This window comes from Chrysemys picta, chromosome 2 (genome assembly GCF_011386835.1).
Source record: "Chrysemys picta bellii isolate R12L10 chromosome 2, ASM1138683v2, whole genome shotgun sequence".
NCBI classification, from domain to species: domain Eukaryota; kingdom Metazoa; phylum Chordata; order Testudines; family Emydidae; genus Chrysemys; species Chrysemys picta.
Genome location: NC_088792.1, coordinates 7,931,665 through 7,959,594, shown reverse-complemented (window position 1 = coordinate 7,959,594; position 27,930 = coordinate 7,931,665). Strand labels below are relative to the sequence as shown.

Below are 27,930 nucleotides of genomic sequence, written 5' to 3'. Positions count from 1 at the left end.
TAAAATCCTATGATAATGAAAGCTACTATAATCCCAGGGGAACCACATACCAAACATTAGCAGAAAACACCTTCTTAGGCATGCAAGGAAAATCATAAGGGAAAAGAGCATCTGTTATTAACATCTGAGTGCAAATTCTTTCCGCCTGTCATGGGCAGAGAGTCAAAAACCCTTCATCTTCTGCACAGCACTCAAGAAGCTATACATATAAAGGACATTGTAAATTACATTAAGTGACTTTCCAACATGGCCCGTATAGATGATATTTCAAAATCTCCCGTTCGCCAGTGCTAGAAAGGCAACTGGGGATGGTGGTTCAACTGACCAGGTTACATATTCCAGCAAGCGAGACAGAGCGGTGGAAGGGTCTAATTTCCAGAGCAAAAATACGTCTCGAAGCAGATAAGATCACTTATCAGAGCAAATGCAGCTGGCATATGGAGAGAAAGGCTAGACGCAAAGGAGTAGAAATAAACCACCTTACCAACAAAAATGGCCTTTGGTCAGAGACCGCGAACTAGAAATATGACAAATGTATTCATTGAGAGGCAGTGTGGTCCAATGGACAGGGCACTGAAGTGGGATTCTGGAGCAGGGTTCTGCCACTAACCTGCTGAGTGAGTTTGTGCCTGTTTCTCCTCCCACCTTTTGTCTGCCTTGTCTATTTACTTCTCAGGGCAGGGGCTGTCGCTCCCTATGTGTTTGTACAGAGCCTAGCAAATGGGGCCTCGATCTCAGCTGGGGCTTTTAGGTTCTCTGGTAAGATAAATAATAGCACTATTCTGTGTTTGCTGGAGGGGGTTCCCAGCAGTCCTAGCCAAAGAAGGGCCTGAACTCACTTCTCCTTTGGAGCCCTGCAGAACACCATGAACCCTCCCTGCTCTAAGACAAGGAGATGAAATAACAAAGCATTGACAGCAGCTCAACAAAACTCTAGGCAAAAAAGCCCTGCAAACTTGAACTCCCCCAGAAATTCGTAATCAAAGGGTACAGAAGGCAGTGAACTTCTGTCCCAGGATCTATAGTCTAGTGTTTGTTTGGTAGTTACAGCACTGCTAACCCCAAGCATTCAAAAAACCCTAGTCAGGTCCCCAAAAATCACGAGTGGCTTAAAAATATCAGGATTAAAAAAAAAAAAAAACCATTGGGGGGGGGGGGTATTTGCCTTCTAGTCTTTCAGCCTCTAGGGTTTATGTTTTCAAGCTTTTCTCTGCAACCAGGATTAAATATGGACTTAATTGTTTTAAATGGCAGCTGAGATTCTCACACCATCCCATGACTCCAGGAGCGGGGACTTCAAGGAAAATTCAATATACCATGAGATCTGTGATGAAACTGCGAATTGGCAACACAGTAGTTAGTAAAGTTTGCAAACGCGTTTCAATAACTGTCCCTTTCCTGCTTGTAACTATAGAAAAAATTATATTTATATCTATATTTAGGATACGTGTTTGTTATGCTTTTATTCAAGCACGAAAGTGAAATTTTTAGGGGGTGGGAAAGGAAGATGACATCTATTTATCTATCTATAGACGGGGTTCTCAAACTGGGCATTGGGACCTCTCAGGGGGTTGTGAGGTTATGTGGGGGGGTCACGAGCTGTCAGCCTCCACCCCAAACCCTGCTTTGCTTCCAGCATTTATAATGGTGTTAAATATATAAAAAAATGTTTTTAATTTATAAGGGGGGGGGGAGGTCGCACTCAGAGGCTTGCTATGTGAAAGGGGTCACCAGGACAAAGGTTTGAGAACCACTGATCTATAGAGCTGGGCAAAATGTTCTGGACTAATAGATCATTCAATGAAAAATGCAGTTTTGGTCGAGCCGAAATGATTCACAAATGTGATGTGAATCGTTTTGGCCATTCACAAAGCAGAGACGAAGGAAGAGGGGCTGCTGTTCTATGTCCTAAGCCTCTGTGATTAGTGCACGCACCTGGGATTTGGGAGACTCTGGAAAAGGCCTGAAATGGACTTTTTTTAATTCACCAAAAATTCCAAAAAAATTCTGATTCAATTTGAACCATTTTTTCCCCAAAGAATTGCCACCGAACTGAAAAAATCAATTATTTGACCAGCTCTAGACTATCTAAGGTACTTATCTGACCCGTATTACTATAGTATTTGAGGGCCTCACAATCTTTAATGTATTTATCCTCACAACACCCTTGTAAGGTAGGGCAGTGCTGTTATCCCCATTGTACAGATGGGGACTGAGGCACAGAGAGACTATAGAGGCCAGATTTTTAAAGGTATTTAGGCATTTAAAGATGTACATAGGCACCTCGTGAGGTTTTCAACATTTTCATTAATGACTTGGATAATGCAGTAAAAAGTATGCTTATAAAATGTACGGATGACTCCACGCTGGGAGGGGTTGCAAGCACTTTTGATGGCAGGACTAGAATTCAGAACAACCTTGGCAAATTGGAAAATTATCAACACGATGAACAATCAACAAGATGAAAATCAATAAAGGCAAGTGCAAAATATTTCACTCAGGAAGGAAAAATCAGACGCACAAGAACAAAACGGGGAATAACTGGCTAGGTGGTAGTATTGGTGATAAGAATCTGGGGGTTATAGTGGATCACAAATGGAATATGAGTCAACCACGTGATGAAAGTGCTGAAAAGGCTATCATCATTGTGGGGTGTGTTAACAGGACTGTTGAATGTAAGACATGGGAGGTAATTGTCAGCAATATTCGGCACTGGTGAGGCCTCAGTTGGAGTAGTGTGTCCAATTTTGGGACCCACACTTTAGGGAAGATATGGACAAATTGAAGGGAGTCCAGAAGAGAGCAACAAAAATGATAGAAGATTTAGAAAACCTGACTTCTGAGGAAAGTTAAAATAACCTGCCGTGTTAAGACTTGAGAAAAGAAGGCTGAGGGGGGGACCTACTAACAGGCTTCATATGCGTCAGGGGCTGTTACAAAGAGGACTGTGTCAATTGTTCTCCAAGTCCACTGGAGATAGGACAAGAAGTGATGGGGCTTAATCTGCAGCAAGGGAGATTTAGGTTAGCTATCAGGAAAAGTTTTTAACTATAAGGATCGGTAAGATCTGGAACAGGCTTCCAAAGGAGGTTGTGGAATCTCCATAATTGAAGGTTTTAAGAACAAGCTGGACAAACACCTGTCAGGGATGGTCTAGGTTTCTTTGGTCCTATCTCTACACAGGGGGCTGGACCAGATGACCTCTTGAGGTCCCTTCCAGCCTGACATTTCTATGATCCTGTAAGATGGTGTGTGTGTCAGGATCCTTACATCTGTGCAAAGCTCTATGGCTTTTAACAGGACTCTAATGAGCACCGGGGTCTGCCTGTGCAAATCCATTTGCAGGATTGAGCCCTAAGTCATTAAAAAACATTAGCTGTTCCCATATCAGAAACTTTCTGGTAAACTGAAATGTATTCAGTGCGCTAGCCATTCTGTCTTTACAACAAAAAACAAGCTAGAGCTGGTCAGAACAGTTCAAACAAAAATGGTTTGCACTGAAATTTGGCCTTTGTCAAATAATGGATTTTTTTTTGGTTTTGCAAAACGTTTGTTTGTTTGTTTGTTTGAATGTTTTGTTCTTCAAAAAAAAATTCAATGGAAAATTGAGGCTTGAGTCTATTTGTTTTGTGACAGACAGGCAGACTGACAGATTAGAACCACCTTCTTTTTCATATTGCCACGGTGTAACTTTTGATTGCTTACGTCGTGGGTTTCTTCTCCCCCAACTTGGAACATTAGGTTTTCAAATGATTGAGATTACAAAAGAGAAACGTTCTGTTTCTGTAAAGAAGTTCTGCAGAAAAACAGGTGAAACGAAACACAGCAGGATAGACAACGCTTTTGACTTTGCCAAAACACCCATAGAAATGATTTCCTCCACATTTTTCACAATAAGCTTTTTTTAAAAAAAAGGAGGCCTCAGCAGAATCTCTCTGTTCAGGATATAAACAACTCAGATGCTATGGGGAGATGTTCAAAAGTTCTCAGAATTGGCTTATCTGTTCCCATTTGAACTCAATGTCCCCCCTGACCACTTCTGAATATCCTGCCCTATATGACCTCCCCCTCAAAACTATCCCTCAGTGCAGAAAAGCTAGATTCTGATTCCCAAGCACATGTGACTAACACCTTACTCCATGAATAGTCCCATTAAAATCAATGAGGTAATTTACAGAGTTTGGCCCAGATCCTCAAAGGTGTTTAGGCCATGTCAAGGGGAGTTGGGTGCCTAAATGCCTGGGAGGATCTGGGCCTTAGATGCTACTCAACATGAGTAAAGGATCAGAATCTGGCCCTGAGAAAAGAGATGGACCCGATCATCTGGGAATCGGAAACATCTGCAGCTCTGGGGGCCTCAAATGTCCCAGACACATACACCGGACATTGTACTGTACCGCACCTTTGAAAACTAACAGCCAGCAGCATGTGGTGGAAAATGATTCCATCCTTGATAGGAAAACCTTTCACATCCATCAGCAAGGTTTTCTATATAATGTGACCAGCAGAAAAATGGGCCAATTATTTCCCCTCTCTTATTTGTGGTTTTCCACCTGACTTGTGGCTCTGAAGGTCATTCCTGGTTTTTTTGTAAGTATCAATTTGTTTCCCTTTTCTTTCTCTCTTTCCTTCCTAGGCGTTGGCTCTGGATGATGAACTAGACACTGCGGTCAAAATTGCACATTCAGTCTTGCAAAAACCAGAGACGAGCAAAACTGGAGATGCACTGGATTGGCTCAGACATGTGCAGACGTAAGAAGGCCTTGGGAAGCCTCCAGTGACCTATGGGGAATTTACCACCTGCCATTATGGAGTTCAAACTCATTTATCATCATAATGCCCACAAGACATCGACTGGAAAGAACTCTGCCATAGACTAGGAAATCTGTGTGTGATCACTGCAGGCTGAAGGGAGGTTCAAATCTGGAAAAGGGCCTCCTTGTTCATTGTCCATCAAAGATGATGGTGTAGTCAATTGGTCTGGGCCTAGAGCACCGCGGTCTCAGTCCATGCAGTTACTGTGTGGTCTCTAGTCCATGAAGCAAGGAGGGGGACGGTTGCTGTAAGAGGAAGAATGGTCATATGGTTATGGTAATAGATTGGGAAGAAGGAAAAAGGGGTTCTGTTGCTGTTTCTATAGGACACGTCCTACTTTGGGTTTGAGTCCCACCTCTGTCACATCTTTCCTATGTGCCCTGGGGCAAGTCACTTTATGTCTCTGTGCCTCCACTCCCAGGCTGCAAAATGGGGATAACAGTGGTTCCCACTCCTGCGAGCATTGTCCAATAAGTTATCCCGGTTTGTGAGGTTGTCTAGTGAGGGGTGCCATAGAGGATGAGGCTGCTCAGAAAAGAAACAATTCCGTATGTAGGAAAGGATGTGGAGGGTGCATAACCGAACAATGAGGATAGACAAATATCGAACACCTGCCTTATTCTCTAAGCATCGTCTGTCCTTTGCACTAAATGAGGCCGGGGTCCTGTGGAATAAGTAACCAGATCCTGTAAATAAAGACTACCATAAATGATATGCACAAGAGGGTGACCTTTAATATTTGTCACATCTTTGCCTTTTGAATGCAATCTTAATGTTTTAAATAGTTTTTCATATGAAAAATATATTGATTTGTGCACCATGGGCTCAGTCCCACCCCTATTTCCCAGATTTTAAGTGTCAGTATTGACAGGTATCCAGACTACTCCAGGTATTCAGTGTTCCTTCTTGATGGGTGGGGAAGGTTTTGTAACCTGGCAATAATCCACCTAAGCCAAGTTCCAGCTATCATGTTCCTACAGAAGTCTCCTTGAAAGATGCTGTATGAGAAATCAGTGGTCTCAGTTCTGGGCAACTGCACCTATACGCCCCCTCTGTGATACAGCAAGGGCACCTACTCTAACCACCCAGCTTCTCAGCTATCACCTCTCTAGGGTGGCAACCTGCATCTCTCTCCCTCCAGACCAGATGTGATGTCCCAGATCTGGGAGTCCCCAGACCGCAGCTGCATCCTGGCCCCTACCCAAAGTCTTCTGAAAGCTAATAGATTCATAGATTCTAGGACTGGAAGGGACCTCGAGAGGTCATCGAGTCCAGTCCCCTGCCCGTATGGCAGGACCAAATACTGTCTAGACCATCCCTGATAGACATTTATCTAACCTACTCTTAAATATCTCCAGAGATGGAGATTCCACAACCTCCCTAGGCAATTTATTCCAGTGTTTAACCAACCTGAGAGGAACTTTTTCCTAATGTCCAACCTAGATCTCCCTTGCTGCAGTTTAAGCCCATTGCTTCTGGTTCTATCCTTAGAGGCTAAGGTGAACAAGTTTTCTCCCTCCTCCTTATGACACCCTTTTAGATACCTGAAAACTGCTATCATGTCCCCTCTCAGTCTTCTCTTTTCCAAACTAACCAAACCCAACTCCTTCAGCCTTCCTTCATAGGTCATGTTCTCAAGACCTTTAATCATTCTTGATGCTCTTCTCTGGACCCTTTTCAATTTCTCCACATCTTTCTTGAAATGCGGTGCCCAGAACTGGACACAATACTCCAGCTGAGGCCTAACCAGAGCAGAGTAGAGCGGAAGAATGACTTCTCGTGTCTTGCTCACAACACACCTGTTAATACATCCCAGAATCATGTTTGCTTTTTTTGCAACAGCATCACACTGTTGACTCATATTTAGCTTGTGGTCCAGTATAACCCCTAGATCCCTTTCTGCCGTACCCATTCCTAGACAGTCTCTTTCCATTCTGTATGTGTGAAACTGATTTTTTCTTCCTAAGTGGAGCACTTTGCATTTGTCTTTGTTAAACTTCATCCTGTTTAACTCAGACCATTTCTCCAATTTGTCCAGATCATTTTGAATTATGACCCTGTCCTCCAAAGCAGTTGCAATCCCTCCCTGTTTGGTATCATCCGCAAATTTAATAAGCGTACTTTCTATGCCAATATCTAAGTCGTTAATTAAGATATTGAACAGAGCCGGTCCCAAAACAGACCCTTGCGGAACCCCACTCGTTATGCCTTTCCAGCAGGATTGGGAACCATTAATAACAACTCTCTGAGTACTGGGCTATCTTGATTATCACTTCAAAAGTTTTTTTTCCACTTACTTAATTGGCCTCTCAGAGTTGGTAAGACAACTCCCGCCTGTTCATGCTCTCTGTATGTGTGTATATATATATATATATCCTCAATATATGTTCCATTCTATATGCATCCGAAGAAGTGGGCTGCAGCCCACGAAAGCTTATGCTCTAATAAATTTGTTAGTCTCTAAGGTGCCACAAGTACTCCTGTTCTCTCTGAGTATGGTTATCCAGCCAGTTATGCACCACCTTATAGTAGCCCCATCTAAATTGTATTTGCCTAGTTTATCGATAAGAATATCATGCGAGACCGTATCAAATGCCTTACTAAAGTCTAGGTATATCACATCCACAGCTTCTCTCTTATCCACAAGACTCGTTATCCTATCGAAGAAGCTATCAGATTGGTTTGACATGATTTGTTCTTTACAAATCCATGCTGGCTGTTCCCTATCACCTTACCACCTTCCAAGTGTTTGCAGATGATTTCCTTAATTACTTGCTCCATTATCTTCCCTGGCACAGAAGTTAAACTAACTGGTCTGTAGTTTCCTGGGTTGTTTTTATTTCCCTTTTTATAGATGGGCACTATATTTGCCCTTTTCCAGTCTTCTGGAATCTCTCCCTTCTCCCATGATTTTCCAAAGATAATAGCTAGAGGCTCAGATACCTCCTCTATTAGCTCCTTGAGTATTCTAGGATGCATTTCATCAGGCCCTGGTGACTTGCAGGCATCTAACTTTTCTAAGTGATTTTTAACTTGTTCTTTTTTTTATTTTATCTGCTAAACCTACCCCCTTCCCATTAGCATTCACTATGTTAGGCATTCCTTCAGACTTCTCGGTGAAGACCGAAACAAAGAAGTCATTAAGCATCTCTGCCATTTTCAAGTTTCCTGTTACTGTTTCTCCCTCTTCACTAAGCAGTGGGCCTACCCTGTCTTTGGTCTTCCTCTTGCTTCTAATGTATTGATAAAAAGTCTTCTTGTTTCCCTTTATTCCTGTAGCTAGTTTGAGCTCATTTTGTGCCTTTGCCTTTCTAATCTTGCCCCTGCATTCCTGTGTTGTTTGCCTATATTCATCCTTTGTAATCTGTCCTAGTTTCCATTTGTTATATGACTCCTTTTTATTTTTTAGATCATGCAAGATCTTGTGGTTAAGCCAAGGTGGTCTTTTGTCACATTTTCTATCTTTCCTAACCAGCGGAATAGCTTGCTTTTGGGGCCTTAATAGTGTCCCTTTGAAAAACTGCCAACTCTCCTCAGTTGTTTTTCCCCTCAGTCTTGATTCCCATGGGACCTTACCTATCAGCTCTCTGAGCTTACCAAAATCCCCCTTCCTGAAATCCATTGTCTCTATTTTGCTGTTCTCCTTTCTACCCTTCCTTAGAATTGCAAACTCTATGATTTCATGATCACTTTCACCCAGGCTGCCTTCTACTTTCAAATTCTCAATGAGTTCCTCCCTATTTGTTAAAATCAAGTCTAGAACAGCTTCCCCCCTAGTAGCTTTTTCAACCTTCTGAAATAAAAAGTTGTCTGCAATGCAGTCCAAGAACTTGTTGGATAGTCTGTGCCCCGCTGTGTTATTTTCCCAACATATATCCGGATAGTTGAAGTCCCCCATCACCACCAAATCTTGGGCTTTGGATGATTTTGTTAGTTGTTTAAAAAAATGCCTCATCCACCAATTCCACCTGGTTAGGTGGCCTGTAGTAGACTCCTAGCATGACATCACCCTTGTTTTTTACCCCTTTTAGCCTAACCCAGAGACTCTCAACACTTCCATCTCCTATTTCCATTTCAACCTTAGTCCGAGTGTGTACATTTTTAATATATAAGGCAACACCTCCTCCCTTTTTCCCCTGCCTATCCTTCCTGAGCAGTCTAGGTAATAGGCCGAGTAGCTAGTACAACTATACCTCAGCCAAGGCATGACCCTTGGGAGCCCTGATTGGAGGATTGCCCAGCTCCACTGATTGGTCCAACCATGCTATTTAAGCCAGGAGGCGGCACAGGAAAATTTGTCCGAGCAACAAGGTGATTTCCCATTGTGGCTGCATTGGACCCTGCGTGTGCCCTACTGCTGCACCCCACGCTGTTCCTGATTCCTGCTCCACTCCGGAGTCCTGCCTCACCCCTGCCTTCACTTCTGTTCCCATCATGCTTGATCCTCGCCTCTCCTCCAGTTCCTGCCCTTACACCTCACCTCCAGTTACCAGTCTTGGCTCCGACCTCGGTCTCCACTGACTCTGGCTTGACGCTTGGCTCCGGCATTTGGTATCTGACCTCGGCTCTGACCTGCAGCTTTGATTCCGGGTTCTGATTCTGGCTCGACCCCTGGTTCTGGTAATTGGCAGTGGAACTAGTGCTGATGCTTGGCTTTGTTCACCAGCCTGGATATCTGCTCTGCCCACTCGACCTGACTCCTGCTCTGACCACTAGGCCTGACCATCTACGTCCTCATCCATAACAGCAGCGTTTCTCCAGGCTGCACAGTTCTCTGCCTACACCATGAATTCAACAGCAAGTCAACTGTTTCTCCTCAGAGGCTACAAACAGGGTAATTGCCCAGAGGTACAGGATACCACACAACTCCTTCTAAGCAAGCACATTGATTCTTAAGGTAAAAGCATTGCAGAGAAAACATATTAAAACAATAACAGAACCTACACACAAGCTGATAAGCTTACCAGAGATCACTTCAACTCCAGAAGGAGCTCTGGTAGAAGTCCGGCCTTCAAACCCCACACAAGAGTTTTTCTGTGGTTACTGTGACGAACTGGGACTGTTCTTGCTGGGGTGTGTGAATGCTGACAGGGGAGTGTGACTAGGATGGTCTGCATCGGGGGATGGGAGCCGGCCCAAGGGAACATACCTGAGCTTGTAACATGAGAACCCAGGAGGGGGTTGGAGGTCAGATGACTCCGGGGCCCGGGAAACTGAACAAAGGCTGTGGGAGGGGTCGCTGAAGGCAGAGTGTGGGAAGCAGGCTGGAAGGAGGCTGGAGAGATGGCTGGGAGGCAGAGATGGCTCTGACCCCCCAAAGGGGGGGGCTGGGATGCCCTGGGACCCCAAGCTGGACCTAACTGAGGGGGGCCCTGTTGTCTGTGCCTGCAAGACCTGTCTTGGACTGTGTTCCTGTCATCCAAATAAACCTTCTGCTTTACTGGCTGGCTGAGAGTCATGGTGAATCGCAGGAAGCCGGGGGTGCAGGGCCCTGAGTTCCCCAATACTCTGTGACAACTGGTGGCAGCGGTGGGATCTACTGCACCCCGTGGACGGCGCTTCCTGCAGTAAGTGACTGGGGAGCAGTAAAACGAAGGGGGATTGACGGGGACCAGGCCTGCTGAAGAGTGGGAGAGAGACGGTTATTACCCCTGGGAGTGTGTGACCAGCGAGAAGGACTTTTGCAGTAACAGGGTCCCCCGTGGGATCACAGCGAGTGGTCCCAGGGGCGGAGGAGTCTGCAGCTCGACCCTGGCAGAGAGGTGGTGACCTCGAGAAGGGCTGGCACACTAGGGGGCCCCCTGCGAACTGTGGGGAGCTGTGAGCACACAGGCCGGTGAGTGGCCAGCAGGAAGATGTATGCCAAGCGGCTTAAGAGCGACCTGGTGGAGCTGTGCAAGCAGAGGCGGCTGCGCATTGGGAGGCTCACCAAAGAACAGCTCATTGCCCAGCTGGAGGCGGAAGATCGCGCGAATGAACTGATCCCTGTGTCTCAGGGAAGCAGCCTGGCAAATGCAGCGCAGGCACCAGTGTCTGTCCCAGCTGGGAGTGGTCAGCCGGCTGCTGAGGGCTTCCCGAGACCCCTCCTTCCTATGCCTAGGGGAAGGGTGGGGAGGAGCCCAGCAAATACCGAAGGCGCCGTGATCCCCCCGGCCAGCAGGGGGTCCCCCCGGCGAAGCCCGCCGGCCAGCAGAGGATCCTCCCGGCGGCGTTCGGCATCCGGGGAGCGGAATTGGCTGGAATGGGAGAAAGAGCTAAAACTGAGGGAGCTGGAGGATCGTGAACAACAGAGACAGCATGAAGAGAGACAGCGTCAGCATGAACGGGAGGAGAAAGAGAGACAGCATCAGCATGAAGAGAGACAGAGACAGGAGAATGAGAGACAGCGTCAGCATGAACTGGAACTGGCGAGACTGAGGGGCAGCGAACCCCCGGCTGCGGTGAGTGAGGGGGGACCCAGGACTGCACGGAGCTTTGATAAGTGCATCATGGCCCCATACAAGGAGGGGGAGGACATGGATGACTTCCTGGAGGCCTTTGAGACGGCCTGCGAGCTGCACCGGGTTGATCCCGCGGACAGACTCCGGGTCCTTACCCCCTTACTGGACCCCAAATCCGTGGCATTGTACCGCCAACTGGGAGAGGCAGAGAAAGGGGACTACGAACTATTCAAAAAGGCCCTGCTACGTGAGTTTGGGCTGACTCCTGAGATGTACCGGGGAAGGTTCCGGAGTCAAGATAAAACCCCTGAGATCTCATATCTGCAACTAGCCGTCCGCATGGAAAGATACGCCAGCAAGTGGGCGGGTGGGGCCCAGACGAAGGAGGACCTGATTAAACTGCTGGTACTGGAGCAACTGTATGAGCGGTGCCCATCCGACCTGAGGCTGTGGTTGGTGGACAGAAAGCCAGAGAACCCGCGACACGCCGGGCAGCTGGCTGATGAGTTTGTAAAGAGCCGGTCAGGGGGTGGCAGGGAGGAGCCCCAAAGGAACAGGCCCGCCGTGATGCAGAGAGAGAGTCACCCTGGGACCTCCCAAAGAGGGAATATGGGGAATCCCCTCCCACGGGGAATGCCCAGCGTCAGGGACAACCGACCGGCTCGAGGGGACCCACAGGACATGAGCTGCTATTACTGCGGCCGAAGAGGCCACGTTCGGGCCCAGTGCCCCAAGCTCAAGGACAGACTGAGCAGACCGAACCCGCATAGGGTTAACTTGGTAGAGGCCCAGACGGACGAGGGGCAGGCTTCTCACGCAAGAGGGGCTGGCAGCTTATCAACTGCTCAAGAGAGAGAAGGGCCCCAGGCCAGCTCCTCTAGGGGGCTGGATGCCCCAGACTCAGGGTTTTTGGTTTATACGGTGGGCGCGGGGCTGTCCCTCCGGAGAGAGTACCTTGTTCCCCTGGAGGTGGATGGGAGGAAGGTCAATGGATACTGGGATACGGGCGCAGAGGTGACGCTGGCCCGGCCCGAGGTGGTGGCCCCAGATCAGGTGGTGCCCAACTCCTACCTGACCCTGACGGGGGTGGGCGGAACACCAGTCAAAGTGCCCGTGGCAAGGGTACACCTGAAGTGGGGGGCCAAGGAGGGCCCCAAGGATGTGGGGGTACACCCGTATCTGCCCACTGAGGTATTGATGGGGGGGGACCTGGAGAACTGGCCAAGCAACCCCCAAAAGGCACTGGTTGTGACCCGCAGTCAGAGCCGGCGAGGGGCCCTGCGCCCTGGCCTTGGGGGGGGTGCCTTGCCTGAGGCGCAGGACCCTAACCTGGTGGGGAGGGAACGCCCAGGGACGCGGCTCAGGGAGGCTGCAGCTTCGGACCCAGCGGGCAAGAAAGAGCAGGTGGCCATCCCTGTCCCAGCTGCTGAGTTCCAGGCCGAGTTACAGAGAGACCCCTCCTTGCGGAAGATAAGGGACCTGGCCGACCTCAATGCGGTACAGACCATGGAACGAGGTGGCCGGAAAAGGTTCCTGTGGGAGAAGGGGTTCCTGTACCGAGAATGGGCTCCCCCAGGGAAAATGGAGTCAGGGGGGATCAGGAGGCAGCTGGTGGTACCCCAGAAGTATCGCCGCCAGCTGCTGTGCCGGGCCCATGACATTCCCCTCTCAGGGCACCAGGGAACCTGGCGTACCCAGCAGAGGCTGCTACGGAGCTTTTACTGGCCTGGGGTCTTTGTTACTGTCCGACAGTACTGCGGATCCTGTGACCCCTGTCAGAGGGGGAGGAAGGCCTGGGACAAGGGGAAAAGAGCTTTAGGACCCTTGCCCAGCATAAAGGATCCTTTCCAGAGGGTGGCCAAGGTTAAAAGGGCGGCTCTAAACCAAGAGAGCCCAAAGCACAGACCTCCAGACTGGAGCGCTGGGAGAAGACCACAGCCCAGTTGGAACCCCAGAGGTATGGGGGTGGGAAAAGGGCACAGGCCGCATAAACCTTCCCACATGCGAACTGCGAGTGCCATCAAGCACCCCCGACCTAAGGGGGGGCGTGGAACGGAAGGGGCCTGGTGTAATTCTCACCAAGGAACTGGAGGGATGCGGGGGCATCCATGGGAACGGGGGTAGGTTCGAACTTCCCCGGGTCACTGGCTAAAGTGACCCTGCTCAGTTCGGTCTCGAAGGGGGGAGAGATGTGACGAACTGGGACTGTTCTTGCTGGGGTGTGTGAATGCTGACAGGGGAGTGTGACTAGGATGGTCTGCATCGGGGGATGGGAGCCGGCCCAAGGGAACATACCTGAGCTTGTAACATGAGAACCCAGGAGGGGGTTGGAGGTCAGATGACTCCGGGGCCCGGGAAACTGAACAAAGGCTGTGGGAGGGGTCGCTGAAGGCAGAGTGTGGGAAGCAGGCTGGAAGGAGGCTGGAGAGATGGCTGGGAGGCAGAGATGGCTCTGACCCCCCAAAGGGGGGGGCTGGGATGCCCTGGGACCCCAAGCTGGACCTAACTGAGGGGGGCCCTGTTGTCTGTGCCTGCAAGACCTGTCTTGGACTGTGTTCCTGTCATCCAAATAAACCTTCTGCTTTACTGGCTGGCTGAGAGTCATGGTGAATCGCAGGAAGCCGGGGGTGCAGGGCCCTGAGTTCCCCAATACTCTGTGACAGTTACACGTTCATAACAGCTGTTGCTCAGAACAAGAACCCCATGAATCGGAGAGTCATTCTTTTATACACGTTGGGTCTTTGATCCGCAGAGACAACGCCAGACAATGGTCCTTACCTCAGGGCAAAGCTTCAAAAGGTTGGGTCTTTGCATAACCGGAGGTGGTCATTTGCATTCCCCTCCCCTCAGGTATTTGCTAGGAACCCCACATAACTTTGGGAGGCTCATTGTTTAAATTAGTCCTTTGATGCTCATAACACTTCTCAAGGGTTACTTTGGCTATGTCTTCCCCCGAGAAAAGTTAAGAACATAGGACGGCCATAGTGGGTCAGACCAGTGGTCCATCTAGCTCAGTATCCTGTCTTCCGACAGTGGCCAATGCCAGGTGCTTCAGAGGGAATGAACAGAATGGGTAACCATCAAGTGATCCATCCCCTGTTGTCCCCGGCTTCTGTTTGCCAGAAGCTGGGAGTAGACACCATCCCTGCCTATCCTGGCTAATAGCCGTTGATGGACTTATCCTCCATTAATTTATCTAGTTCTTTTTTTAACCCTGTTACAGTTTTGACCTTCACATCATCCCCTGGCAAAGAGTTCCACAGGTTGACTTTTGTTTGTTTTACACCTGCTACCTATTAATTTCATTGGTTCTTGTGTTATGTAAAGGAGTAAATAACACTTCCTTATTCACTTTCTACACACCAGTCAAGAATTTATAGACCAAGTTACATACAATCCCACAATAACACATACACTTTATTATTAATACAATGGATACTGAAGATACTTACTTTAATAAGGTAATAAGATTTTTCAAGGCCATTGCCGTATCTTTCACACCAGGGTTTAAAGGAAGTGAGGTGGGAAGGGAAATGTCAGAATGGAATGCTGGGAATTCGTATGCCAGTGTCATAGAGTTTAAGTTCAGAAGGGACCATTCCATCATCTAGTTTGACCTCCTGTATCTCACAGGCCACAACCACCACCTAGCACCTGAACACTAAACCCAACTGAGTGAGTGATAGCAGAATTCTGGGGCCTTCCAATTTGGCTTCCCAGTGGAGGAGAAATCAGTGACATAGAGGGTGGGTATATTCTAAGTGTAACTTGCTTTACACACACATACCAGTTCTGAAACGAGACGGTCAAACAGCACACCGGGCAACCCCTTCTTCTAGGAATCTCAGTCCAACACCAATGTCCAATGAGCAACTCTGCCTCAAGAAATATTCAGAGCAGAGTCCAAGGCAGAGACCGAAGTTTCCCACCACTCCATCTCTCCCAAAGCTGCCGAGTCTAGGCAAATCTACGTGTAACCCCAAATCCAACACCTCCACCTCATGGCTTCGCAAGAGTCAAAACTCCTTTGCACACGAAGAAAAAGAAATTGGAAGATTGTGTAACAGCGCCACCCACTGACACCTGCCACAACACACAGAAATTCTATCACTGCTCTCCACTCTTTTGAATTTCTTCCATTTATTTTAATTTTGCCTGGTAAATAAATCAGGTGAGCCAATGAACAACAACTAATATTTTTGCGAAGTAACACTGTGTTAATGCAGCCACCTTTCAACACAAACCCTTCTCCTGGGAACTAGTTTTGCATTGAGTCGAACAATACATGAGAATCTCGTTAAATACCAGGGATACAGGAGTCTTTGCTAAGTGAGTGGAATGTCTTTCAGGGACCATATATTTTGATTTCCCCGCCTTACGTAGACAGGTGCCAAAAAGTTGCATGAAGTTTGAGGAAAGAAGAAATGAAAAATAAACTCAGAAGAATGGTTGTTAAAGGGAAGGATGACCTTGCGGTTAAGGCATTAACTTGGGAATCAGGAAATCTGGGTTCAGTTCCTGGCTCTGGCATTGGCTTGTTGAGAGAGTTTGGACACGTCAATTCAACTTTCTGTCTCTCAGCTCGTCCTCTGTAAAATAGAGATGATTATTGTTTATATTGCAGTAGCACCTAGAGGCCTCAACTGATATTGAAGCTCCATTATGCTAGGTACTGTACAAACACATAGTAAGAGAATTTCTGTCCCATACAGAATCTAAATAGACAAGGGATGTCCTATGACCCCCACTTTACTGATGGGAAACTGGGGCACAAAGTTCTTGTGGAAGATCGCACAAGGCGTCTGTGACAAAGCTAGGAATTGAAATCAGCTCTCTAGAGCCATAGTTACTTCAAGTATAAGCCCATCCTTCTTCTCCCAGCAGTTAATACTTTCCTACCTCATTGGGGTGTTTGTGAAGCCTTGAGTTGATACAGTGAGATCATTGGGTGGGAAGTAGTATATAAATGCCAAGGACAGTATAAGTCAGATCCTGAAATTATAAGCAATAAGCAACAAATGACTAAACTGTTTAGGATTTTAGCTATCTTTCCATTCATTGTACGAGTTGCAATACCCATATATCTTTGCCCAAACCGTCAGAGTAGGCAGTACACACTAATTAGTCTTCAACAAAAATTAGCTGGCTAATAACACAAGTTCCAACTTGGGGAAACAGTGTTTGAAGGTTTAAAAACAAAACAAAAACAACCTCCCCTCCCCCAACCTAGCGAATACAGGAATTTAAAATAGCACCAGGTGCTGACTTTACATGATCAATCGCTTGTGGCACAAACACCACCAGATTTCAGGTGCCGGTTATAGCTAGATATATCTATGTGGGAAAATGGAGAATTGAATTGATGCCCTGGGTAGCACCTGGCTATGGCAGAATTTACCATCAATGAACATCCTCTAGCAAGTGGTGAGGATACAGAGCTGGGGGACTCCCAGGAATCCCTGGGAGTCATTTATTTTCTTGCCTCCTCTCTCTTCTTCTTCCTTTCATCTAGTCTGTGTGTCTGAGGAAGGAGAAACCAGATGAGAAGTGGCATCTAACACATGAGATGTGCCATGGCCATGGGGGCTGGACTCCATGCTTCCAAGAGGAGAGTATGAAGGCTGAGGGTAAGAAACAGTTCTTCGCTCTTCTGTGACTCTCAGAGTTCCTTGTTTCCTGTCACAGAGCCACAATACAGTCTGAGAGATGTAGTTCTTCATTACAGGACAGGAAGGACGGAATTATGGACAAAAGTACAACACACAGGGTCTGATTCTCATTCACACTAACACCATTTGCAATCATAACTGTTAATCCCATGCTACACAAACAACTGAACATATTTCAAGGCAGGTCTACTCTCGAAGCACTACATTGGCGCAGTTGCAGAGATGCTGCTGTAGTGTGTCTGGTGAAGACGCTCTGTGCCGATCAGAGAGCGCTCTCCCATTGGCATAATGACTCCACCTCCGCGAGAGGCGGAAGTTATGTTGTCAGGAGAGCATCTCCCACCGACATAGCGTGGATGTGGACAGCGCTTAGGTCGCTGTAACTTGCGTCGCTTGTGGGTGTCTTTTTCACATCCCTGAGGGACGCAAGTTACTGCGACGTAAGCGGTAGTGTAGACCTACCCTAAGTTCACAGTAGAGAGCTGGAATTTATTAAAATCAGCTCTGAACTGGAATCTCCTTCTCAAGTCTATGATGGAAAAATAGACTTGCAGCAGTATCACTTCCAATGGTCATGCAAGGTGTGCGTGTCTGTCTGTCTCCTGGGAAGCATCTAGTCAGACATGCTGAGTACCAAGAAATGAAAGAACTAAAACATAGATTCTCAGGCCAGAAGGGACCACTGTGATCATCTAGTCTGACCTCGGATATAATACAGGCCATAGGACTTCCCTGAATTAATTCCTCCTTGAGCTGGAGCAGATCTTTTAGAAAAAAACACCCAAACTTGATTTTAAAATTGCCAGTGATGGAGAATGTGCTGCAGTTCTTGGTAAGTTGTTCCAATGGTTAATTACCCCCACCTGTTAAAAATTTACACTTTATTTTCAGTCTGAATTTATCGAACTTCGGCTTTCGCAGTCAGTCTGGAATAACCCAAGAAGAGGATCAAAACTGGCTGGCACTGAAGTCTGCTGAGTTAGTTGTGGGCTTCCCCAATCTGGAGACCTAGATTCTAAGCCTGGGGCGGCACTGACATGCTTTTGGATAAGGGGCAAATTGCGCAGATCAACATTTTCAAACTTGGGTGTCCAAATTTAGACACCCCTCTAAGGGGGCTGATTTTCAGAGCTGGTCCTCTGAAAGCATCCATTGGAACAGGTGGTGGATTCTTCATCACTTGGAGTCTTTCAACCATACTTCTTGATTCTGATGCTAGATGCCTTTCTAAGAGAGACACTCTAGCAACAAAGTTATGCGCTACTTCCAGGAATTACTTGGGAAACTCTGAGTTATACTGGAAGTCAGGCTTGAGGATCACAGTGGTCCCTTCTAGCCTTAAAACTGATGAGTCTGTGACAAACCAGAACATTTATTCAGACAATTGACTATGAATTTAGATGCCTCACTTTAGGCACCGCCTGTGAGGATCCACAGGTCTTGAACCTGGGCCCGCAGGCCACTGCTGCATCCCCAACACCACCCGATGTCTCTACTAGTGACCAGAGAATTGGGAGCCCTAAGGCCTTACTCTCCCCACCCACAGGGACCTGACTGGAGGGGCTCCAAGGCCTCTGATTGGGCCGGGTACCTAATTTAAGCCAGAAGGAGACGCAGGAAGTTGTCTGTGCAGCAAGGTGGATACTGCCTTACTGCTGCTACAGACCCTGGCATTCATTATCTGATCCCTGGTTCCAGTCCCTCAACCCTGCCACCCTGGTTTCTGACTGCCCCGACCCTAGCCTGCAGCTCTTTGGTGGCCGACTCAGCACCGACCTTCAACTTTAGCTCATTTCCTGATGACCCTAGCTCCTGACCTGCCCATTGGCCTCTGGATCCCAAACACCCTCCTGACCACCAGGCCAGACAGAGCACCCACGTCTGGCCTCCCACAGACCCCAACTCCCCTCAATCTCTCTGTGCCTTGGTTACACCATCTGTAGAAAGGAGACCACACCTTTGAAAAGTGCTCTGAGACGTGCAGCTGAAAGCTGCTATATTAACTGCTATTCATAGGGCAGTGGTACCTACAAGGCTCAGTCAAGGAGCAGAGCCCCATTGTGCTAAGCACCGTACATACATACACACACCCCCACAAGAAATACAACGTATATTTGTACATTAAAAAAATTACAAGTTTGTGGTTTGGTTTGGTTTTTAACTAGACCTTACAGGCAAGGGGATGGTCATTCCTACAGCAGTCTAATGGATTCATTTCATAAGGAGTATTAGGGCCTGAAAGTTATTTTATTTAACACTGTTCCTTTTTCTGCCTCTGGCACATGGGGAGTTGGCAAGGCTGTAAGCGCTGAACGGAGGTGCCGTAATGGAAGGGAGACCTTGGCATCGCTACCTACCAGCAATTACCTTCCCTGTCTCTATCTGTGACTTCATGGCCGTAAACAACGTTCACCACCATATAAAGCATTAAATTAAAAACACATGCAACGTGGAACAAATCAGAACATTTCCGAGTAGGCTTCCCTCCCCCCACCACCCTCAAAACCGTCAGTCAACAGGACTACAGAATTAATTCTTCACAGACGCTCACACACTACGCTGATAGCCTCTTCGCTGCTCTAGATCAGTCCCACTCCAATAAACGTTCATTTTCTAAACCCCCAGGTGCCGCCTGTGGACATGCTTAGGACAGAATGCTCAACTGAGGAACTGAATGAAGGATAGTCTCAGCATTAAAGGTAGAAAAGATGGTCTAGTGGGCAGGGCACTAGAATAGGCTGCAAAGGACCTCAGTTCAATTCCTCACTAAGCCTGATCTTTGGCAAGTCACTTGAACTATTACGTGCCGCCCTTTGACCTTCTGTAAAATGGGGATACTGGCTTCCCTATCTCACAGAGTGTGGTCGGTGAGGATAATACCCATTCATGGTTTCAAGGCCCACAGATACAATGCTCATGTAAGTACAAAGATAGGTCCTGCCTTAATTGTGTTATGGAAGCACTTACTCAAATGAGATTATTAATCTGTATTACCACAGCTCTTAGGAGCCCCTGGTCAAAGACCATCGTGCTAGGCGCTGTACATGCAAAACAAAAAGCCCCAAGATGCTTACAGACTAAATATAAGACAAGGGACAACAGATGGATACAGGCGGACGGGGGAGTATAAGGAAATGATGAGACAATATTGAACAGCATGACAGGCAGTGTTTTCTGCACACCACCAACCCAACCACTGACGAGTTTTTCGTAGGCTCCATTTTACTGGACACTGCACAGTCCCATAGTAAGAGATCATGAGCTCTTCTGAGCTGAGACTGCCACTTTCTGCGCCGGTGACTGGTCATAAGCAACTCATCCAAGATCACACATGGAATCTATGACAGTCAGAAATTAAATCCAGATCACCCATGTCCCAGTCCAATACCTTAACCACAAAATCATCCTTCCTCACTCCCAGCTGCTGACCTTCTCTGAAGCAATCCGAGCACTTCCCCACTTTCCCATTAGACAACAAGGCTTCCTCCCCTTCCCCTCAATGTCTCAAGACTGCTTTCTGCCTCAATTTCCTCCTTGAGCTCCTGCCATGACCCACTTCCCTAAAGCTTCTCTAGACAGAGTGTGGTCAGGAACCAGCCGCAAAGGAACTAGGACAAACCGGAATTTAAGATTAACTCTGCTTCCCCGCTATGGGAAATACTCCCTCATTGCAGGGGATACCTCTACACCCCTTCCATTCATTACTTAAACCTTTAAGGTAACATCTTGATGGTTCAATGGCCAGCAGATAAGCTGTTATCTGAAAGGTTGGCGGGGGGGGAAACAGACCGGTTTCCAGCAGCACAACTATTTCCTCTCGTAGGTGCTCAGATACCACAACATGGAGACGTCACCCCATCTGGAGAGGACACACGTCTAGTATGTAGGTGTCACAGCCATCTGGAAACCAGACAGCATAAAGGCGAAGCAGCTGGCTTAAAATTAAACCACCCACAGCAACCAGTTTGGACTGTTACACCATTAAGCAAACGCTGCTCCACTTAAAACAGGAGGCAGGTTAGCTACAGTGTGAACCCAGGCGCACATTCCGTCTCCGGCGCCCTAGACCTCTCACAGCTGCACTCATGGCAAACTGGGCTCTGAGAAAGCACCTACCAGCCTTGTTCACGCTGGGCTCATGAGCAACGTTACTACGGTCAAGAGAGCAGCCTGATGGATGAAACCCAGCAGATCATTTGTGTGGAATTGACAGCTTCTGCCCACATCGTTAAGGGAACATTGAAACAACCCTGCTAGAGCAGAGAAACCATGTGCCCGGTCCAGACCCACTAGTACCCAGGCCTCGTGAGCTAGGCTAGCCAAGAGCTTTTACTTTACAAACACTAGCGGTTGAACTTACGATTAGGCCAAGTTACAAAATTATTTTTCTCCACCAGGCCGAGGTTTGACATAATCCACACACGGCGGAAAGCAAGTGATGCTGCTGCCACGTTTTGCTATATTAAAAATGAATCAGGACAGTGATTTCAGCCAGTGCATCTCACAGCCAATGTTACCATATGCAGCCTTAACAGCTGTGGGCAGACTTACTCCATTTCCTTCTACGGAGAACAACTTGGTGTTCTCAGAGCGGGTAGCCTTGGAGACACAGCGAGCTGTTGTGAGGCTCTAATTAACTGCTTGCAAAACTCCTTGCGATCCTCAGATTATAAGTGTACAGTGCTGTGCTTATTACTGTAACATTTCATTGATTCCATAGAAGTAAAATTAGTTTCTACATGAAAGCCGCAGGCTGTGGATAGATCCAGAAATCACTCAGTATGCCCAGGAACGTGAAAGCTATTTACGCACCATGCAATTGTGTAGTGTTCGAAACGTGGTTTTAAAACCCGGCCGAAATAATACAGACTCTTTTTGAGACTGGAACCCTTATGGTTCAATTATTGTTCTCTATTTAGATTAGGGATTTGGGCTCCATCGTGTTTGGCATTGTACACTTAATAAAAAAAAAAGTGTGTCTGGCCCAAATAGCTTACAATCTAGACATATAAGGCACAACTTTTTAGAAATAATGTTTTAGACTATGTACAAAGGTTATTTCACTGAAGAATAAAAAAAACAACAACATTTCTTATATGCATTGGATAGCTCAGTGGTTTGAGCATTGGCCTGCTAAACCCAGGGTTGTGAGCTCAATCCTTGAGGGGGCCACTTAGGGATCTGGGGCAAAAAAATCTGTCTAGGGATTATTGGCCCTGCTTTGAGCAGGGGTTAGACTAGATGATCTCCTGAGCAGGGCCGGCTCTAGCATTTCTGCCGCCCCACGCAAAAAGAAAAAAAAAAAAAAAAGCCGCGATCGGCGGAAGCAATTGGAAAAAGGAAAAAAAAAAAGCCGCGATCAGCGGCTGCAGTTTAGTGGCAGGTCCTTTGCTCCTAGAGGGAGTGAGGGACCTGCCGCCGCAGGTGCCGCCCCTCTCCCTTGGCCGCCCCAAGCACCTACTTGTTAAGCTGGTGCCTGGAGCCGGCCTTGTTCCCGAAGTCCCTTCCAACCCTGATATTCTATTATTCTAATTTTTGAAAAAACAGTATTTATGTCCAACATAAAAGACCTCTCTCACTGCTGGCAATGATAGAAGCTCAAGCGGCTCTTTTGTTGTTAGGGTAGCAGAACCTGATCAATAGAAGATACTGTTCAAATAATTGAAAATTTGAGTACTGAGGCAGTTCTCTAGCCCATGGTCTAAGTATTCAAGAAGGTTCTGGGCATTACATCTGGGCAGAGCCTGCTTCTGGGACAGAATATTTGTTAGAATATATATATATTCTATATATACATATACATACATACATACAGAGAGAGAGAGCGCAGAATCCCCCCACAACTCCTTTGGATGGTCAGAAAGTGACGACGGCTGAACTCTGTATGGATTGTGGTTCATTGTCAGGTATTTTTGCTGTTCTTTGGGTAGGAAGGAAGAGACCTGCAGTAAAGTAAAAGCCTGAGGGTGTCTGAACAAGCTTGAGTGTTGCTTTAGGTATTACTAAGAAAGGTAGGAACTAGAGATTTCCAAACTGTGGTCTAAAGACAGCTGTGATACACAGAGCATTTGCAGGTGGTTGGAAGAGAGCTACTGCAAGGATGGAATTGAAATGCAGAACATGAGAAGAGTGTGATTGACTTTCTTCCAAATGAGACAACACATTTATTGCACTGAAGAGACCTAAATATACATCAATTACTTTCCCATGTAAGCAATCACTGTAGTAGCCACAGAGATGTTACGTGATTACAAGTGGGAGGGGAGGTGGCTGTAACTGGGTGGGCAGGCCTCCACAAGACACACAATTAGTGGTCCACTTGAGAAATCCCAGTACAAACAGAAAAAAAAAAAATCACTATTTCAAGATATTATTTTAATAAAAGTAAAGAACAAGTTACAGAATCAAAGTGAATTCCTGGCAGATGGAATTCAGCTAGACAGAAAATGTACAGATCTAAAACTTTTTACTCTTATAATACTAGGGTGGTTTTTTTGGCATGAACATGTTAGACCAAGGTAAACTAACACATACAAACAGTAGTGAATTAAATGCTAAAGCATCGCAGTAAGTTATGACAAAAAGAATGGTAAACTCCATCCAGTTAAGTGCAAATGTTATTTGTTTTTGGCAATCGTAGTTGGATTAATCAATCTTAGGAATCAGTTCTAAATCAGCACCAGGTCCAAATTTCTTCACACCAAAATGTGCATTTTGTGCAAAGTGTATTTCTAAACAAGTTTCATAAAATAAATCGTCTTGTAAACATGTTTTCTCATCACATTAAGACAACAGTTACTTGGGATATTTCAAACTAAAATGGATGTGCTGATTTACTGTGTGATACATTCTTTATGTATATATTTCATATAGTCTAAACATTACTACATTCAGAAATACTGAACAAGACACCAATGCATGCCAGTAACAACTCAGATAGTGAATAAGTGACTTGCAGTGCAAAAATACAAGTCACTCAAAAATTAACCAGCTATTACATTGGAGAGATGTGCACTATATTGTTTTCAATACTATTATCTCTAGGTCATTTCCCATATACGGCTTCAATTTTAGTCCACATTACTCTGAAATGGAACAATCCCATGGCAGTTATCAGAGGGGTCCCCGGTTCAAAACTTCAGCATTTAAAAAGATTTTATCTGTAAAGTTACATGCTGACAATTCACTATCAGCTTATTATAAAACACTTTGAAATGATAAGGCTACAACAATTTTCTTTAAAGCAAAGTAACTAGTGGGCTGTAGTAGAGAAAATGAAAAGGGTAGTGGTAAGCAGAAATGAATCCTCTTCAAGTTCTCTGCTACGGGCTACATACAGGCTATCTGGAACCTATTCTCGGCAATGGCTTTTAGGGTAGGAGAGAAAAGTATACACTAAAGCGTGTTTAACTGATGTAAGTTACATCTAGATTGTGAACTATGACTAAAATCAATGATAACAAAACAATAATATAGTTTAGGTACATTTTTTGCAGCCACTCCCTTTTATTTTTGAAAGGCAATGAAGTAACCGTGTAAGACTGGCTTTGACAAGAAGTCTTGTCCCCACACATCTCATTATTTTTCTTTTAAATAACTGGAAGCGGGAGGGCTGTCCATCATGTTAGTTTCCATTAATACCAAGAGGCACACAAAGCATTTATAGCACTGATCAGGAGCCACTCAAGCCATAGGTCTGCAGTAGAGCTACCAGGGTTTATGTGGTCCCCATGTAGCTCTGATGGAGTCTGTATCTGAGCAGTGCGGAGGGAACACCAATCACAAGTGTATTCCTTGGAAAATGAAGGAATGCTAAGCCATTTATGGACCTGAGCCTCCCAGCATCCAGGAAGGGTTATGGAAATGATCTCTGTCATACCATGGAGAATCTGTGCCGAGCCATCGTCAGATTTCTGAAGAGCTAAAACCTTGTAAGGACTTCAGCCAACCAGAGAGCATCTTATTCCAAAAATCTCTTTATACATAAGTGAGGCTCTTTATGTATACAAGGGACTCCACGTGCTTTCAGAACAGACTCGTGTGCTTCAAATCATTTTAATGATAGTACAGTGAACAACTAATCCTCTACTGTACTTTTATTTCTACCACTGGTCATTCAGTATAAAAGACAAAGCAGCTGTAATTGAACATCAAAGGATCAAGAATTCCCTTTTGGAAAATGAAAGTCTCCGCTCTGCTTCAACGCTTATTTTCAGTAAGCTACTTAGGTAGCAGGACACTTAGCCTGTGGCAACACTCAACTGCACTCCTCGCCGAGTGCAAATCTCACTAATTCACAGACATGTCGTCTGTCTCCACTTGCTTGCCAAAGATTTCATAGCCGAAAGCTGTGGCAAGCTCTTGTAGCACTCAGACTTCATTACATAAAAGCTTTACTAGTACCCTGTGCTAGGAATCTTAAAACTACATTTGTACAATAAGTGAACAAAGTTCTTTTATCGTTAACAATTAGGCTTGTTGACTCAATCACTGATTGGTAAAATTCAGCAACTTGTAGTGGGACGCCTGGTGCCTAGTGTGAATTGGCCAACTTCTACTCTACCACCATTTTTGGAGAGAACTGGCAAGAATTTTGGGGTGTAATTATCTGGTATAAAGACACAGTTCATTACCTCCTCATCTTCACTTATTTGTTACAGAAAAGTTACTTTTCAAAAGCAGTAACTTAGCACGTGTCATGGATGTCAACGCAGATGAAGTCATGGTATTTTACATTTAAGGATCTTTTGTAGCAGGGATTTCAGTCATTGTTTCCCCACAATTAACAGTTTAGGCCTTTTTAATTTTAAAATGCCTTTAAAAGTTATCCCAGTCTGGAAATGTTTCCACATTCCTTCCCCCTTACTCCCCGTCAAAGTTCCACAGCAACATTCAAGACAGTATTAGATATGGCTCCTGTACAATCAAAAAGGCTATAAATAGTCTGTTAAACAATTGCACAGTTCCTCTCGTTACCATCCTTGCTGGCTCGTATGGGTGCTATGTTAGCTTCTTCATTCTGCGGTTCTGCTTGTCAATATTCAAAGTTGTCTGGTCTACAGAGGTGGAGATGACATCAAGAACTTCATCCTGTCTCTCCAGTTCTGTGTCTGTTTCTATGGCGAGGCTCTTAAGCTTCTTCAGTATCTGTCAGAAGAAGAGATCAAGAGCTTTCGGTGAATGACCTGGACAAACTTTTCAGTTATCTTCAGACGTGAAGAGCAATTGTAATATGCAAGTTTTAAATAATCAGATCCTACGTCCATATGTCCAGCAAAACGACAGGGCTAAGATTTCCACCATTTAATATTACAATGCCCCAAAGTGGGCTAAGTGCCTGATGGGGCAAGCAGAGAGAATCTGTCCTGATAATCTAATTTTAGACATGATGCAAGTGGGGCTAGAACAACTGAAAGGACAGAGTGAGGGTTAGAGCAATAAGGTTACACCGTTTCTCAGTTTAGGCATTTGTGCTTCTAGCTGACTCAGTTATAACTGACTCACTTGTGAGCACTATGGAAGTAGAGAGTCTGCAGGAACCATTTGAATGAAGATTGGTAGTGGCTTGACAGATCAGCACTGAGAAGACATCCCACTGAGCAAAAGGTCCCAAGGTGGCTGCAGGAAAAGCGGACAAAGAGGGCACTAAAATGGGAATAGTCAGAGGAGCGAGAGAGGGGTCACACAGTGAAAGACTGTATTGAATACTTGGGTAAGAGTAGAGTTGGTAAAGGGACCAGTTGTTTAAGCATGATGCAGTGAAGAAGGGGGACATGCAGGGATCTGAAGGGGAAGGAGGGTAACATGGTCAGAAGCAGTGGAGCAGGATCATATTAGACAGATGGGAGGGGAAGAACGTGGGTGTCAGGGATGTCAGAGACTACTTTAGGGTCATCAAGATGGGAAATAACAGATACACTGACTGCTACACTATTCCAGGCTACAAGCAAGAGGCCCACACAAGCATTATATTACAAATAAACCAGTTAACACCACACTTAGCAAATTACCACTCCCTCATGTAACCATAAGCAAACTCCCAGCGATCCTGTTCTATGTAGTGTTTGGAAAAGCCCATGAGCATTGTTTTAGATAAGGAAGAAGCCTCTGAGGCTAGGTCTATACTACCCGCCTGAATCGGCGGGTAGAAATCGACCTCTCGGGGATCGATTTATCGCGTCCCGTCGGGACGCGACAATCGATCCCCGAATTGGCGCTCTTACTCCACCAGCGGAGGTGGTAGTAAGCGCCGCCGACAGAAAGCCGCAGAAGTCGATTTTGCCGCCTTCCTCACAGCGGGGTAAGTCGGCTGCGATACGTCGAATTCAGCTACGCTATTCACGTAGCTGAATTTGCGTATCTTAAATCGACTCCCCCCTGTAGTGTAGATGTACCCTGAGGTGAGTGTGAAAAAGCCAAATCAACACAAATTTAAGGCCAGGAAGGTCCATTAAGATAATCTACAATGACCCTCTAGGCCTTTACCAGCTCTAATTTCTGTGATCACATATGGCTAACCCCCCAAATAGAGATCCAAATGGTGAAAGAGAAAACTAAACTTGTGTGAACCTAGTGTGAATCAAAGCCATTTGTCCAGCCTGGCTAATCTTCTGACAAGACTCAGCTACCTTTCCTGACAGATGTATAAGGAGGGGATTTGGAAAACCTGCCTCATATCACGGGGATGGAGAACTGCGCTTCTCAATTCCCCTCTACTAGAAAGTGGTTCCTTCTGCTGCCATGGTGGCCCATACACATCCTGATACTGTGTGCAACAACAGACCGTCACTACCCTCCTTGGCTATAACAGGTGTTTATTCACGCCATCATAACGGAATCTGTGGAAAGACCATTCTCTTCTCTTTAGGTCCTTTTATTCTGCTTATCGCCATGACATGGTGAGCACCTAGACAAGACATTCTTGTTTATGATTCTGCTGTTGATCCTTGTATGACACAGTGTTAATTACTAAAGGATAAAACACGCCCGTGTGGTTTCTGTAGTAA

At 46.2% G+C, this 27,930-nt stretch overlaps 1 protein-coding gene across 11 annotated transcripts in view; it reads right to left on the bottom strand.

The window, feature by feature from the left end:
- Positions 1–27,930, bottom strand: part of SNAP47 (synaptosome associated protein 47) — a 68,558-nt gene that overhangs the window by 6,478 nt on the left and 34,150 nt on the right. For 7 of the 11 annotated variants that reach the window (XM_005286281.5, XM_005286279.5, XM_065582549.1 and 4 more), the window contains one exon: positions 23,285–26,071. The exons of the other annotated variants lie outside the window; for them this stretch is intronic. In XM_005286281.5, coding sequence (XP_005286338.2) covers positions 25,925–26,071 — 147 coding nt within the window. In that variant the 3' untranslated portion in view covers positions 23,285–25,924. Of the gene's footprint in view, positions 1–23,284; positions 26,072–27,930 lie in introns of those variants that run through there. 11 annotated transcript variants of the gene reach the window in all.